A 14,078-nucleotide genomic window follows, 5' to 3' on the forward strand; every position below is an offset into this window, starting at 1 on the left:
CAAGCAGCGTCTGGTACATGTTAAGTTTTCGATAAATATTTTTGAATGAATAAATTAATTGTTCATATTCTTTAAAAAGGGAATTCTCAAAAAGATAGAATTAAATTTTATTTCTAATATAATTTCATCAAAACTTTATTATTTCCTCTTCTTGGAGTACTGGAGACATACGAAGAGCCAGGACAGTCTATTACTATTCAATTACTATTTTCTCTTAGATAACTGTATTTTAAAATTAGATTACATATTATTAACACTTAAAATTACAACCCTTTTATTTTCAGGAATATTTATCTATATATGGATTGAAATAGCAAAAGAATCGTGACCCAAATTCCTTTACTTAGTTGTACTTACAACATTATACCAGTAGATGGTACTAACAGAATAATCTTTAAACTGACGGCTGCGTTTAGAATGTACTCTTAAAAAAGAGAATATAATCACTCAATTTTTTGTTTAAAAATTAGAATATATGCAAGTTTTAGAAAGTGTTGATTAATATGGTTAAAGGCAGGAATTTGCCTCAGATTTAGCCCAAGATTGCTTTCTTTGTACTACTGCCAAAGTAACTTAAAAAAAAAAAAAGATTTATGTTGGATTTAGAATACTGTGAAGGAATTACTGGCTATTCAGAGAGCTGGTGTAGGCTGGAATGTATATAATTCAGATCTTAATCTGGGCAGTTTCATGTTTTGACCCATTTTACAGCTTGTCAGTCAAATTTCCATCAGGCTCACTTCAGCAGCCAAATAAGCCTGTGGTTCTCACTGAGGAGAGACATCCTCCTCCACTTCCAATTTCAAATGAATTCAGGGTATAATTTTATGGGGAGGCAGACTCAGTTCCACACATGGACGACTCTGAAACTATTAACTATTGCTGAAAGGTATTTTCCCATTATTTAAGGCATCCAAGCAGACACTATCTCCATTTTGGTGACACCATGAGACAAGATGACTTATAAGTGATCATAAATCCCTTTAACGTTGTTATGTAAATAGGAGTTTATTGTTTCTATAGTTTAGTTGTAAATCCTCCTTCTGTTCCCCAGCCCTCCCTCACTGCCCCTGTAAGTAAGTGAATCACATCTCACCCACCCCCACTTCCATCTCTTAGAGAGAGAGGTTAAAGAATAAAATGGATAGTAGCTGGCACCTGCCAGAGCAGGACTAGAACCGGATTGATTGTTGTATGTTTTCCCATTCCCCAATTTATCCTTTAAAGTAAAAACATGGCCCTCCACAGAAAATAAATATTAAACAAAAAACCACAATGAGTTTTCAAATTCTAACAACTATTTTCTTTTCTCATAGGCATTCAGATCTTTCAGGGTATTATTTTAAACAATTATGCTTAGATTCTTATTAAGTCATATGTGAGTCTTAGATATTCATAGGTATATACAACATAGCTACAACATTTTTTGGAACAAGATAGTCATACAGGGCTTTGATCATAATGTAACTATATGACCATGAAAAAATAAAAATATTTTCCAGAGATTTTTTTTTTCTTTAAAAACAATGAAAACCAAATTATCTTTCACAGAGTTGTGACTTGTCCCAGACAACTGCATGGAGACAGGAGACTTGGGGATAATTACCAGGACAGAACAGCCACCAAGGCCTCTCTGAGGCTTATGTCTCATGTGCTGTGTTTGAGTGTGAGTTGTCACTCTAGGAACATATTAATGCACGGAAAGCAAAGAAAGTATGTAATTATGGATTACAAAACAGATGAGAAAGTAATACTGTGAACTGTAAGAAATCATTCCAGATGTGAAATTTTGTGGTAATACTTGATCACAGTGTACAACTAGTTGTAATTATTCTTGAGGGGAAAATCTACATTTGTAATAACAAATGATCCAGTAAGACTTAACTCTGTTCTCATATGGATATCATAAATATATTCCTAATACTTGGATAAGGTTAGTAATTTTAGCACCTCAGTCTCCCCTTTTCTTACTTTGATAGTTGGAAAAGACATATGTATAGTCCCCTGAATTAAATCATTTCTCCTATCAAAGCATAGTTTATAATTTAATTAGGAGAAAATGTACACAAAAGTCAGAGTTATCAGGTCCTAGGTTTGTGTTAAAGTGGACAAGTCATTTCAAGTCCCCTGGTCAGGTTTTTTTTTTTTTTTTTTTTTTTTTAATCTATGAAATGAAAACTTCTGCCTCATTATTTTCCCCCTAGTTCTGATATTCTATGATTCTATTCAAAAGTGTGTTAAACTATTAATTCAGTCTCAGTACTGGAGAAAATGTAAGAATGAAACTACTGAATAGACAAACACTCATATGACCCAGAAATAAGATTGAACATAAATCCTTTTCAGGTATTGTAGTTATGTAAAGTCAGCTTAATGCTATGGTTCTCAAACTTGAGTATGTACTGAAATCATCGCGAGTATTTGTAAAACTCCTTGTTGGGCTCCACACCAAGAGTACTTGGATTCATGTGATCTAAGAGGGGCCTGAGAATTTGGATTTCTGCTCAGTTTCCAGGTGATGTGGATATTGCTGGTCCAGGAGCCACACAGTGGGATCCACTCCTATAACCAACACATTCAACTTTAGGACTTCTAAAATACTTTGATTTTTAAAATTTTGATAGATTTTTTTTCTATTTAGCATGTATATTTAAAATTCTTGTGAATATAAGCCACAAAGGTAAAACTATAATTTTCTTCCTGAAATTGTATCTCTTTTACTAGTTAAATCCTTAGGTTAGGATTTTATATAGGCAGAAACAAAGTATTTCAATATATATTAATGACAAGAAAATACAAAGTACGTTTTGATACTATGACATTTGTCAAATGGAAGCTTTTTCAGAAATACATGAAGTCAAGGAAAGAGTGCCACTTTGTTGTGGGGACTCACCTGTATGTGTAAGGACCTCTTTGCTTAACTTTAATTTTGCTGCTGTTAACTCTCACTTCCTCTGGATTCTGCACATCAAAGATCCAGAACTGTCTGTAAACTTCTGTTCCTGTTTTAACCCAGTTTTTAAAAGCAATTGTACCTTCTTCCAGGACAACTTCCTATGGGGGGAAAAAGTTTGGGTTACATATTTGTAGTAAATATGGGCACTTGTGGGAGGTTAAAACCTGTAGTTAGTCAATGTAGGGACCAAGCTCAAGTGCCTTGTCAGTGAGAACCTTCACAGCCTTGTCACACGCTTTCAGCAGAACTATTTTGAACAAATTATTATACATTCTTTCAGTCAGCATTTTACAAGGGGTGTGATGTTGCAGACATGTCTGCTGATTTCAAGGCCAACCACTGGCAAGCTTTAGAGTGACCCTGTGGCAGTATTGCGACAGTTTGGAACACATTTTATTAAGCAAATTTTATTAAAGCTTTTTCCAAAAAATTCTTATCACGTCAAACATTAAATTCTCTTCTGCCCTCAGTTGGACTGAGGAGGCAAAACAGAAAAACTCAGAAAAATCTAGTGGTATTAGAAGCTTTTTCCTTTTCTTTAAAAGTTGAACACTTCAGGGGAAGATGACTTACCATTTGTTAAATTAGGAAAAATACAAATTTGACTTCTCCCCTTTAAAATCCTGCTCCATGTGGCTTTCCTAAGTCTCAGTATATACTATTTGCAAAAACCTGCTAGTCCCTGTTTCCAAATATTACAGCCGTCTAACTCATTACTATTAGGTTACCACTTTTTAGATAAAAGAATGAAATAAGGAAGTTGTCTTACTCCTTAAAGATCATTGATGCCCCCTGTAGTGAAGATAGACAAGTGGAAAAAAGACCAGTGACACAATCAGAAAACCCGACATTAGAAATCTCTCCTGTGCTTTAGGAGCTGTGGGAACGAGTAGAAAGTCATCAAATCCCTCAGGTCAGTTTTGCTTTCTGTAAAATGAGGAGTTTTATCATAGATGCTCTCGTGGTTTCCTTCCAAGTCTTTCTCTGAGCAGGAAGTCTGTGAAACTGCAGTAGCTAAGGCAGACAAGTTGACTCTGCAGCAGGCAGTGCTTCCAACTGAGAACCGTGGGCGGGCGCCCAGGTGTAAAACTCCCACTCAGCCTGGTGCGCCAGAGGGAGAGGAGGAGAGTCCTCCACAGACAGCGAGCCGAAGACCCATGGTACAGGAACAGGCCGACCTGCTTGTTCCTTCACCTGAGAGCATCACTTCAGGGAATGATGGGTCAGGAAAGGACAGTGAGCGTTAGCATGTTTCTAGTGGAGCATGCTGAGGCTCTGAGAACCCAGGTGGCTGGCCCAAGGGCAACCCGGCAAACACGTAGAAGTACAGTCATGATGAGCATCCTAGTCTCTGACCCTTAGGCGAGTCCTCTTTACATCATGTTTTTACTGTCTTTTTTTCCTGTCACCTCTGCACCTACTTGGTAGAGGTCAAACTAAATTTCGTATCTTCAGGATACTTATTGCTTAATGCAGAGAATAAAGGCATTCCTTAGAGAAGGACAGACGTCAGCTGAGACACCATTGCAAAATCCTGTGCTGTTGCAACCTTTCACACTGGGTCCACTGGTGCTGCTAGTGATGTGAGACCTTCTGACTCTTTCCAACACTTGTACTTGAGAAACTTACTTCTAAAAAGTCTATTTCCACAGCAAGGCCAAAATTAAGAAAAAGTGCATATAGGTCAAGTATTATGGCTGTTTTCTAAGTGTAAAGGGTTTACCCTCACTGTACAGGGTATAGAAGCTGAAATCCATATGGAAGCTGAAAGCTATGTTAATTTACCCATTTCAAGAGACTATGAGGGGAAAAGACACAGGACCATACACACATACACATGATTACTCTCTTAGTATAAGAATCTTAAAGACTAATACTATATCAATTATTTATCATGTACGTCTTAAATAAATGCTTACAGAATTCAAAAGAGACTGTGATAGAATGTACTTGGCAGGACAGAAAACTCCCTAACTCTAAAGACACTGTAAGTGTAGCATGCCTTTTTCTTCTAAAAGCCATGAATCACTTTGCTTTACTTGTTTCTTTGGAGATACTTTTTTAAATGGGAAAGCTGAAACACAAAGAGTTGAACAGAACACACTGAATTACCAGCTGTTAGAGTCATCTAACCCCATCCACTTTTTTTAGAGGTAGAAGTGGGTCCTACAGAAAAGATGTCTGATTCAATGTTGTATGACAGTTTAGTAGTAGATAACAGAGAATCAGGCCTTTCACTCTAACCTTGTGTAGTTTCCATAACACCATGATCCAGAGACAAAGAGAAAAATACTGAAGCAGGCAGAATAGGAATTCATTTCTCTTAACACTATCATGTGTACTTGAAAATCGTATAGGCCTCCTTCAAAACCAAGACTAAACATGTCATAAGTTCCTTTAATTTTAAAAGGAGCAAAAGTTTTTATGTCCTTTGTGAATTGAAGTTTGATTTCAAATGGACTTTGGACTATCTGGCCTATTTTGCAAATCTTTCACTAAATTTGCAGCACAAATTATGTGCAAAGAAAAGTAATATAATTTAAAATCCCCTCACTTGGCTGATGTGTACATCTGGTCAGTTTTTGTTTACAGGGACAAAAATCTGTCCCTGATTTTAAGCATTCAGACTCTCCAGATCTGGTAACAGCTGGATTCCAACCTGGTGACTCTCACATGGCAGAGTCTCCAGCTGGGTTAAAACTTCCATTTACCTTGAAACTTCTATTTTGCTACATTAATTTGAAAGCAGATATTTGGACGGTAATATTTTCTATCTAGTCACATGATCACTTGATTATTGCTGTTACAGAAAAGCAGTACTCATCAACATGACAGGCAAATTTAGTGTAACTATTAAAATGTCTCTGGTATCTCCAATGAGTGAAGTGTATATAGAGCACATATGTAGAAAATATATCATCCCATTTCTCAAGCATCTTACAGAGTGCCAAGAGACAGCATCACATACAGCAGATTTTAATCTATGAGTAGATTTCCTTACCCGGGTCTCCATTAGACAAAGTATACTGGCTTCTCACTCAAAACCTAGAGTGCACTGGTTAATAATGAAACTAGAGGCTGTAAGTTTAATCCCCAAATGCTAACCATTTAACCTTGGGAAGATTATTTACTTTCTTTGGACCTCAGATTCCTTATCTGTAAAATGGGAATAATAATAATAATAATAATAGGTTGAACTATAAAATTAGTATTTTTGAATGTCAAACTAAGTGGAATATGGTGTAATTAAATATTTATCCTCATATGTTGTTACAAGAATTAATAAATGTGAGCACTTAGAACAGCATTAGCACAAAGCAAGCATCTAGTAAATACTGGCTATTATTATACAAATCCTGCCCACCCTTCAGAGGGAGAATTCTTATCTCATTTACTTTCCAGTTTGCTTTAACTACTTGGTTCATAGCATTACTGTCTAAACCAGTCATGTGGCAATACCTCATGTAAAATCCTGTAACACATCTTTTTCTGCTACTGAATCATTCTTAAATTTATTCTGTATCCAGTGACATGAAACTTCCCTAAAAAGCAGAAACATGCTGAAAATACTTTTCATCCTTTCCACTCACGGCCACAATTTGTTCTGTTAGGACCAGTTACAAGCAATTTTCCAGTGTTTAAGTTTTTTTTCTCATACATGACTATTTTGCACATTTGTGTGCATGCTGAGAGAAAGAGTGAATTAGAGTATTAGTGACATGTGCTGAGATTCAGAAAGTGGTTTTATTATCAGATTATCAAGACATCAATTAAAACCCAGAATAAATTTGGTGGAACACTTTAGATTTAATGTTTCTGAAACTCAGGAAATTAGCCACCAAGAGTTTACATAAGAACCTAAAATGGGAGATTTTGTATTTGGCATAGTTAACTATATTAATATTAAATCTGGCTGGAGGAAGAAAATTACACATGCTGACCTGCTATTTCTTAAAACATTTTAAGTGACTTTAGTATTGGAGTTAATATGCAAATATATGAATGTTTAATCCATTTTTATACTGCTATTTAAATTTATAATTTGTTTTAGATTGTTTCATGTTCTCATATATTGTCATTAAATTTAAAACCAATTCTACCATCTTTAACAACCTATACGTCAGGCATTTTTTTGCGTTTAGACACTATGAAAATGTACAAACTATTTTATCATTATCTGGAAATACTCTAATGAAACACTTTCATATATTATGAAATTAACACAAATAGATTTTTAGTAAATATAGACTACTGATTTAAAATTTAATCATTTTACTAAACAAATAATTATTGTTTCAATTCATTTTATCTGAAAGCATTTTTTAAGCTACTAAAATATTCAAGAATGGGAGGAGAAAACGATGGTGTAATTGAAAGATGGTATCACTGAACATTAGTCTTTTAACAGGGAAAAAAAGAATCTTTAATCCCCTTGTTGGTGCTCTACCATTGATATCACAGGGAAATTAAATTAAAATATAGGTAAAATTGCCTATGTTAGACAATATTCACTAAACGTTATTGAATGGCATTAACAATATCAAGTGATAAATTGTCCTTTGTAAATGGTGGCAGAACTTTGACCTTTTTCTAAAGTCCTTTGGTCGTTTCTAAATTTCACATTCATGGCAGCTCATACCATTGACTTTTAGTCTCTCTAGCAATATTACATAAACCTGCTGGCTCCACACAAATCTACGAGGAATCATAGTCTAAAATACTGGTAAGAAAGTTTTCAGCTATAATCTATGAAAAGCATGAAGTCCCTACAAAACACTCCTTTGAAATAAAGAATAAAGAAATATACATATATATAAAGTAAAATGTATGGACTATATCAGGCCATTTAAGATGCTGGTATCAGGATACACCATCTTTTAAAACTGGAAGGCATCAAGTGTCCCAGCCCTCTAAAAATTAGATGATAACATGAGATGATTTTCTCATCTTTTTGAATTAAGCACTTTCAGTCCTTTTTTTTTTTTTTTAATGGCACATATACAGGTAATAACTTTCCCAACTTGGTAATAGTCCATTAGATGAAGCAAGTAATCTGTAATGAGTTTCAATGGTAAACAAAAACTGACCAGTAGTAAAACTTGTATGTATTTGTAAAATAACATCATTAGCCTAAATGCTCCTGAGGCAGGGGTTAGACAGTTGGCTCTCTGGAATTACACAGATTCAGAGATGTGACTCCTACTGTATGCCAGGTCCTCTGTTCTTTTGTCTCTACATTCAAACTCCCTAGGAAGCAAATCTACTGTTCAGTTTTACCTGTAATCTCTATATTAATGATCAAATCTCTGAGCTCTGGTCTTTGAAATATACACTGATGCTCATATCAAAACGCTTATGAAACCTGTCCTTTTATTCTAAGGTATACATTTCCATGAGTAATGTACATCAACTGGACATCTTGCAGTTTGCTATTTTTACTCCTCTCTCTCCCTATTTAGTCCCTCTAACCAACTGCATCACTCACCCAGCAGTTTTACGTACTCCACCACACAACACCAGAGTGCTTTTTATGTACAGATTGTGCCAAGATCTTTCTAAAAGAGTCTTAAATTCTCCTTGAAAGTGCTCATGTCCTATATAGCTTTGCCTGGTTTTCTTGTTTTGGGTCTCCTCAGTTTCCAGCACTTTCTGTTGTAGAATTAAAGAGAACAAGAGTGTGTAAATCTTCTGTCTCTGCCTTCAAATTGCTGAGGTTTGGAAACTCTTCTTCCTTTTGGCTAGATGAGTAGGCAAGTTGATTTAAGATCTTGTGCTTGTAAGATGGGATAAGTAATAGTACCTACTCATAGATATTTGTGAAATTAAATGAATTGGTATATATGAAGCTCTCTGTAGGACTAAATAAATTATTTAGTATATTCGTGTATAGTATGTTAGTATTGTATATTAGTATATAATATATTTGATTTCAATCTCTAAATCTCCATCTACACATGACTAGATAAAGAAAGTGTGGTATATTTATACAATGGAATACTTATTTATACAATGGAATACTACACAGTGATATAAAAAAGAATAAAATAATGCCATTTGCAGCAACTTGGATGGACCTGGAGATTGTCATTCTAAGTGGACTAAGCCAGAAAGAGAAAGGAAAATGCCATACGATACAACTCATATGAGGAATCTTAAAAAAAATAAAAAAGAGGACATTGATGAACTCATCCACAAAACAGAAACTGACTCGCAGACACAGTAAACAATCTGTGGTTACTGGAGGAAAGGGGATGGGAAGGGATAAATTTGGGAGTTTGAGATTTGCAAATGATAGCTACTATATATAAAAATAGATAAAAAACCAAATTTCTTCTGTATAGCACAGGGAACTATATTCAATATCTAATAACCTTCAATGAAAAAAATATGAAAATGAACATATGTATATACATGCATGACTGGGACATTATGCTGCACACCAGAAATTGCCACATTGTAACTGACTGCAATTCCATTAAAAAAAAAATCTCTGAATGCACACTTTGTTATATCTAACACCTACCAGAACACATACATCAAATACTATTGTCTATCACATCATTACGTTAATAGTCTTCTGCCTGATGTTTAAAGCTTCCTAAATCTTACCCCATGCTGTCCTTCTAATTATTTTTCTTGTTAACCCTATATTTTTGGCACATTTTCTGTGTTCTTCCTTCCCTCTTTATGACATTTAGTTACATGTCCACAACTTTTTCCATACTATTAATCAGTCCTTTGACACCTTTATTGCAGTCCTCTATATACATTCAAAGTTTTATACTTCAAAATCAAACTCAGGTCTCACCTTCTTCCTGAAGTTTTTGAAAACTGTGATAAATTTCTCTTTCTAAATAGTACTTATTTCCCATATTATACACTTTAAAATTCAATTCTGGAGTTTCACAGGATTTTTTTTTTTTACAATATGCTTTTCCCCAGTTAAAATTTGTATTCCTTGGGGTAAATATTTTATTCTCTCTTAGCCTGTATACAAAAGCAAATTTCTGATGTCTCAAAACTCTTACTTCCTTGGGATTAGCCATTATGAATGAGATAAATATTTCACATTTAAATAGATGCTAGCACTCTCATGGCATCTAACAGAGAGTCTAATATTGTTGAATAATAAGAAAAAATAGATCATCAGTACTCAGCTACTGTCATTAATTATATATCAGAAAAAATAACTTCAAATGCTGTGTACTGAAAGATTATTGTGGTTTTTCAGTTCTGAAGATTTTTCCGAAAGGTAAGTTACAGTGTCTGTGTCAGAAGTGGTCCTGTTCTCTCTCCACAGAAGATACACACAGAAGAAGGGAGGCACAGTTTATAGAACAGAAAGGGTATTGAATAAAGGCAAGTCCCTCTCACACTGTTAGGTAACTCTCACCTCACCGTTGCCTGTCTGTCTCTACTGAACTATGTTAAAAATAATGTCAAGAAAACTGGGAATTCCAAGGAAGGAGATGGATGAGACAGTTAAAGGTCTTGGCAGGAACAGACACTGCAGGATGAATGAGTAGTCAAGCCTAGTTGACGATTCCGTTCTTGTTCTCATTGTGCACTGTGATGTTAACATCTCGGTCACCGACATCCCAAGCAGGCTGACAGCTGAGGCCAGCACTCTGATGTTTTATTTGGGCAGCATTATGTTTAAAAAAAAAAAAACATAGATGCCTTTGGGCAGGACACACACTTCTAAATGCACAATAGTGAATTTTTTAAAAAACTCTGTCTCCAAAACCCTGAAGCCATTTAAATTTACCATTCCTGGTTCAGGACTTGAGCACATCTTCTCCTTATTCTAGCCTTCCCACTCCTTACTAATAAAGTTTTGAGCATGAAAGCTGAATTAGAAGGAACTAGGAAGGGAGATAAATTCTGGCTTGTTGTACAAAGCCTATGTATTTTTTAGTTATAACTACAGTCAGCTTGTAACATACATACTGGGATATGTTGTGACATATTTCTGAAAATATTTTCTCAAAGTCAATTGTAAAACTTCATCAATAGGAAATGTTTGTAAGACAATCATAAATTATTACACATATTATATAGAGCAGTTTACCAAACAAAAATAACTTCTACAGTTTTACCAACTATTCCTGATCAATATTAAACAACTATGTTGAAGTTACATATGTGAAATATGATTTTACTTTTTCAACATTAACCAAAGTGCAACTACTTTTATAAATGTACCCTCACAAAATAACACTCATTTCTCATTCAAAAGCATATCAGCATACTCTATGGACATAATTAAAAGCAATTAATCCTACTAATCTGCATACCTATAATAGTTTTTTCACTAAAACTTGGATAATTATGCTTAAGATGGCAGTGCATTCATACAGAATGTACATCATACTTTGACCCTTTCTCTATCATGTAGAGTTCTGTGGTTCATAATCACCTTTGTGTTGGAGACACAAAATTGCCGATTAGAGTGAAATACAAAACGGGCACCCTGAACCAAAAAGGGATGGAAGACAGAATAAATCAGAATGACAAGAAATATTGTTGATACGACTTGTACCTTTTTAATTGTCTTCTCAATGAGCATGTCTCCAACTGGCATTAGAATACCTCCCAGCACAGCCAGGACCGCACCGATGACAGCGCCAGCGATGAGCCCACAGTTTCGGTCACAGCCCATTTTTCTTGTTCAGGGGAGAAATTAAGATTCAGCACTTGCTTCTTTCACTCTCAGGTCTAATTAATGTGGTTTCCAAGAGGTCTGTTTCTAGCCTTAGAAGGAGATCATAAAACCGAAGCTTAAATATCACTACAAAAAGATCAAAGTACAAGGAAAACACCAACTGAAACAGACCATTTTGCCAGCCGTAAATAAACAAATGCTTTTTTATGGGTTTAACAAAATTTTCTAGGTGTTTTCCTTTCTCGATTTGAACTGTCTATCAGTGGTAGAAGTAGTCAATATTCTCACATAGAGCATTTCCTCACAATTTTCCTCTTTAAAATTTTCTTCCTATGTATGATTAACACACTGAAATCTTATCTAAGAAGAGCATGCTTACTGCACTCTCACCTTGCCCTCTCTCTGCCTTCCCTCCACTTGGGACACTTACTGGAATCTCTTAATGTGGCTTCTGCACCCAAACACACCCATCTGCACCCTGCCTGGAGTTTGTCTGCAAACTGAATGTGGGTGGACTGATGTCTTTTCCTTCTAAATGCTGACCAAGAATGGGGACAGGTGTTTACTATACCTTTTTCACAAACAGACAGCAAGATCTGGATTTTACAGGTAATGATCTGATGAGTCTCAGAAGGAATCAGTTCTTCTAATCATTTGTAAGCTATCTGTTAAAACAGAAAAGCATGAATAAACATGGAAAATACATTGTGAGAAAATTAATACTATACTCTCTAATATCATCAAACTTATAATCACTATTAAAAGAAAATTCCATTTTTGTGAATGTTTAGTTAATGCTTGAATTATTTCTTTTACACAATGTTGAAAACATTGAAATATTTTAAAGAAGAGTACTTTATTTTCAATTTTATTTTTAATAACTGGCTTTTGGATAGTCTAAAGGTGAAAAGATTTTCAAGAAAATATATAATGTAGAGGATGCTTAATTTCTGGGATAGGTTTTGGGTTCTTACTAGTCTCAAATATATATTTATTAACATTTGAGTGCAATGTTCACTTTGTGACAGGCAGCTGACTCATGCCAATTCTGTTAAAATCAACTAGATTGTATCAATATGTATTTCATGTAGTCAGTCTAATCTTTGGTATATTTATATAATTATATAATTATTTCATAATGATTGGAAGAAAACTTAGTGAAATGAGTAGATCCTATGTACAAAGTTATTAAGAATTTAGTATTCTAATATTGAAAACATATTCATTTGAGCTATATTGGTTACAACAGCATTTTATAAAATGGGGTTGACCTGACACTGATAAACAAATTGTATTTTGTTATAGTCCCTGATTTTCCCTCCATAGCTTTGTTGTGATAGAAGTACCACTCTTATGATTTTATTAGTATTTCTTTCCACTTGAGGAAACATTTAGTTTTTCAGGAGTATTAATTACACAGCTAAGAAAGTAATGGTAAGAAAATAAGGGAAAATAGATTTTCCCCAAAATGTAGAAAGACAAATGCTATGAACATTTTTCATGGCAGTCTATTTTTCACTCTTTGTACCTGGTAGTATTTCCCTTTTCGTCTTATGCCTAGGATACTTCCAGTGTAAATCAGGATGAGCAGACTGATTCACACTGAGGTCCTCATGGCTAAGAAGCTTGAATAGTCATTGATGTCACATGTTTTTTCCAATGTAAATGAAAAACATACAAGCCTTAACAAGTGATCTATTCTTCGTGGAATTCTATGTCTCACTGAGCAGGCAGAGTTGGCTTTTTATTAATTGCTTGGGGGTGGAGTGTGAGGAATAGTCTTCCCTGCTCTCTGAAATCATGTTACATCCTACCTCCTGTGGCTTTGTCCAGGGCTATCATAATGCAATGCAACAACTTACATAAACCTGAAAATAAGGACTAGATATTTTTCAAGTAGAATCTCCTTTGCAAAGTATAACTTATACAGCACCTTAAAGTTTTCTTGAAACATAATCTTTTAAACTATCATGGTAATTGCTGGGTAGAGAGTATCATCTAAGTGTTATGTACACAAGTGATCACATTCAGGGGAGGTTATTAAGTAATATTTTACTGAATTCCCACTTCATAGCCCATTCCTCAGTTCTTACCTGCAAGTTATACATAAGGTATTCATCAAATACAGGAAAGAGTCCAACGCGGTGTAATTGAGACTGGCAGACTGGAGATTAAACCAAAGCCTGATTTGCCACTGTCTTGCCAGGCAATCATGGGCAAGCCACTGAATCGCTCTACACCTCAATTTCTTCCTGTGTAATGTAAGATGCTAAGATGAGATCAGCAGGTTTTAATTGAAGCAGAAGAACCGGTTCTTCACTCAAGATTCTTACACAGAAGTCCAGTAGGCTGAGGGATTGTGATTACACCAGTGGTGGGAGCCCCAATACCCTCATTCTTAACTTGGTCTCCCGATTCCCTTCTCCGACTGACTGGTCCCATCTTTAGGAAGCTCAA

General features: G+C 35.0%; 1 protein-coding gene across 7 annotated transcripts in view; it reads right to left on the minus strand.

Annotated features, from left to right (window-relative positions):
- LOC105100373 (platelet glycoprotein 4) overlaps positions 1–14,078 on the minus strand; it is a 73,399-nt gene that overhangs the window by 16,558 nt on the left and 42,763 nt on the right. For 5 of the 7 annotated variants that reach the window (XM_031454775.2, XM_064487637.1, XM_031454774.2 and 2 more), the window contains exons 2-5: positions 13,715–13,873; positions 12,193–12,286; positions 11,499–11,710; positions 2,894–3,054 (exon numbers count right to left, since the gene is read on the minus strand). In XM_031454775.2, coding sequence (XP_031310635.1) covers positions 2,894–3,054; positions 11,499–11,618 — 281 coding nt within the window. In that variant the 5' untranslated portion in view covers positions 11,619–11,710; positions 12,193–12,286; positions 13,715–13,873. Of the gene's footprint in view, positions 1–2,893; positions 3,055–11,498; positions 11,748–12,192; positions 12,287–13,714; positions 13,874–14,078 lie in introns of all 7 variants that reach the window. The other 2 variants (XM_064487639.1, XM_064487638.1) reach the window with 2 other exon arrangements.

Source organism: Camelus dromedarius, chromosome 7 (genome assembly GCF_036321535.1).
Source record: "Camelus dromedarius isolate mCamDro1 chromosome 7, mCamDro1.pat, whole genome shotgun sequence".
Taxonomy (NCBI): Eukaryota; Metazoa; Chordata; class Mammalia; order Artiodactyla; family Camelidae; genus Camelus; species Camelus dromedarius.